This window comes from Apis dorsata, unplaced genomic scaffold, assembly GCF_000469605.1.
Source record: "Apis dorsata unplaced genomic scaffold, Apis dorsata 1.3 scaffold_348, whole genome shotgun sequence".
NCBI lineage: Eukaryota > Metazoa > Arthropoda > Insecta > Hymenoptera > Apidae > Apis > Apis dorsata.
Window position 1 is genome coordinate 189,095 of NW_006263615.1, and position 3,120 is coordinate 192,214.

The 3,120-nt window shown below is 41.7% G+C and overlaps 1 protein-coding gene across 1 annotated transcript in view; it reads right to left on the bottom strand.

The window, feature by feature from the left end:
* Positions 1 to 3,120, bottom strand: part of LOC102673378 — a 75,340-nt gene that overhangs the window by 70,160 nt on the left and 2,060 nt on the right. Inside the window, exon 2 of the mRNA XM_006618318.2 lies at positions 1,349 to 1,386. Coding sequence (XP_006618381.1) covers positions 1,349 to 1,384 — 36 coding nt within the window. The 5' untranslated portion in view covers positions 1,385 to 1,386. The remainder of the gene's footprint in view (positions 1 to 1,348; positions 1,387 to 3,120) is intronic.

Consider the following 3,120-nt stretch of genomic DNA (forward strand, 5'->3'; position numbering starts at 1 on the left):
TCTTTTTTTAAAGAAACGTTTGCGCGTGCAAACGTTCAAATGAAAATTCAATATTTTTTCGAAGGTCGTTATTTACTTTTGCTCGCGAAACGCTTTCTTCTCGCAAACTTGCAATTTTTATTCGGATCGGGACTTTATAGTTATGTTGTTTATATATGCGTGTACACATATTAGCTCTCGAGAGTTGGCGAGTTGTTTCGAAATGGGAGGGGAGAAAGAAAAAAAAAAAAAAAAAGAAAATGTCTCGTTTGCAAACCGTTTTTAAAAGTTATTTAAAAGCCGGAAGAACTTGAAAAACGCCCACTTGTAAGAATTGCCCGCGGTCGGTATAATAATCGGTATAATCGTGAGATTTCAGCGTGGTTGTCGATTATTAAGCGTTGCACAGGCCTATGATTCCAACCTCCTGAATGGGTTAACGACATCAAACCCGCCGGTCTTTGTCAAGAGAGACATCGCTTCGTTTTTTACGAGGCGTTGTTTACTATGATTACCATAAAAAAGAACGAGCATCCACTCGAATTACCTCGTGCAGTCTTCATTTCGAGCTCGCGGAGCAATATGAAAGTTTGCAACGCTTGTTAAACACGAGCTTGAACGAGAATGACAACGAGAATGAAAAGAAAAGAAAAGGAAAAAAAGGGAAAAAACTATATCAAAGCAATCGATGCCAAATATTCACGGTTTTTATATTTCGTGAAAATGATTCATCGCAGCCCAACTTTCACGAATTGCAAATAATCAAAAAATAATTCAAATATCCATTCGAACTGTTAATATTAATTCAAAGAGAATTCTACGAATTCTTATTTTGAAATTAACGTCGAGATGAAAAATTGCAGAGCGTAAAAAAAAAAAAAAATATATATTGCAGCCATCTCGACACGATTTTCCTAGCAACTTACGTCGTACCAACAAAGGATTACATAATTCCCCGCATTCCTGCTCAACGTACTTCCCTCCCCTCCCCAGTCGAGTTTATTTTCCGTACAATTCGTTGGGAGAAAGAGTTAAGTTAAAGCGACATTACAGATAATCAAAATGAAAATCGGAAATGTGTAGGTTGGATCGAAGGATCGAGTTTGAAAATCAGCTGATTTCACGAGTTAGCGGCGAGAGATTGATCAAAGGTTGCAGGGGAATTTCGTAGCGTGGCATTGGTCGCACTTATATACTCGTGTATTTCGTGTTGCACGTTCAAGGAATAAATTTGATTCGAGTGGTGAGAAGAGACAGATAGATAGATAAATAGAGAAAGAGAGAGGAATAAAATTACGATTTTATTAAGCATGAGAAAGCACGTGCATAGTGTCATTTATATATAACGAAGGATGGATTCTTTACTTACCGATAAAAATGCCAATGCGACTCCCCGCCAGTCCATGGCTAAAATAAAAGAGAAAGTCTTTATTAATAACTGGGTCGAACTCCCATGAATACGATCGACCGTGCAAAAAAAAAAAAACACTTGCTACGAGAAAAAAATCGCACGAATTATCCACGTCTATCGTTTTTCGATCGATACATTCACTCGATATTAATATATATATATATGTATTCCTCGCTTCGTGTGTGTCTCTCTACTTCATCTATCTTTACTCTCCCATCCTATCGATTATATCTGTCTTTATCGCGCACCACAATACAATCCGAAAAATCTCTTCTCCGCTCACGCGTAATAATAATAGAAATTGGCAAAATTGAACGAGATCGATCTCGGATAACGCGATTAAAAGGATGGAAAATTGGTGAGAAAACGGCGGGAAATTTGCCTCGATCTCTCGGCATCGCGAATCAAATTCGAGGCGAGACGAGGAGGAAGAGAAAAAGGGAAAAATTGGGTTTGATTTTTTCGAAGGGAGAGAGAGAGAGAGAAAGAAAGGAAAACGTTTTCGAGGTGGTTAGTAGAGCTGTGCCGAGAAAGCGATGCCGTGTTTCGCGAAGGTGGCCGAACATAACGCAACGTTCACTTTTTCGAGCAGGAGGAGAGGCCGGTGCACGGAACAGGAACGACCTCGAGCAACACCGAACTGGACCACCGTGCTCGATCGAACCGAGCCCTCCACGCCATTTTCGACTTTCCACCACTTCGTTTCCCTTCCGATTTTCGATTGCACACGAGCTCGCGACCAGACGAATCGCGGGATTTTATTACGGGCACGCTGGTCGATCGACATCCCGCGAGGTTCTGCCACCTTTTCTTTCCACCTTTTCTAACCGCGGCCAGGCTCGTGCCTCGTGAATCGATGCACTTGGGAGCCCACCAGGGCCGTACGCCACTTTTACACCACCTTTCACTTTCTCTTCTCTTCTGTCGCTTATAAAAAATTTATCCCTCCCTCCCCCTTACCTCCGTTGGATAGGATGGGAAAATTTTCGTTACTCGCATCTGGAGGAAAAAGAAAAAAAAAAAATATTTTTCATGAAATGATCAATATCCCTTTTCTCGTACGAATCGTACGTTTTACGAACGCGTTTGTTTCGAACTCTTCGCGCTTCATTCTTCCACGCTAATCGCTAGGCTCATTGGACATAGGAGGAGGAAGAGTACGCTGAAACGCTGCCCACGTAATGGGCAGGGTTTCATACCAGGCGTTGAAGTCACCGGTGACTTCTGTCGCGTAAGACGGCTATATCCGTCTTTTCAGTCATCGATATGTATGCCGTTCGCGTTGCCGTTACGAAAGCTCGAGATTTACGACTAAAACAATAGCCTCGTTAACGAGAATCTGTTAAACAACGATCTTGAGGATAATTTCTTTCTAAAAAAAAAAAATAAACTACATTACTATTATTAATTGTTACTTCCCTTTCGTCGAGAAGGAACAATTTACACCTCGCTACAATATCTTATTTTCGATGAAGTTAAATTTACGAATTCGATTTTCGCTCAAGGATCTATCTTAATCATCGAATGAACTAAAATCGAGAGGCGAGCGTGGACGATCCTTGGCGATTGCATATTTGGTCACCACACACCGCCTGCCTACGAGGATGAACAGCGTCACGAGCCTTGTACCCGTTTTCGCGTAGTTCCGTTGCATAATGCCGTTTCATTAAACCGACTATGAAGTCCACGTTATACCCATTCAGCCGTTGGCAATGTTCGCCCCCCCCCCC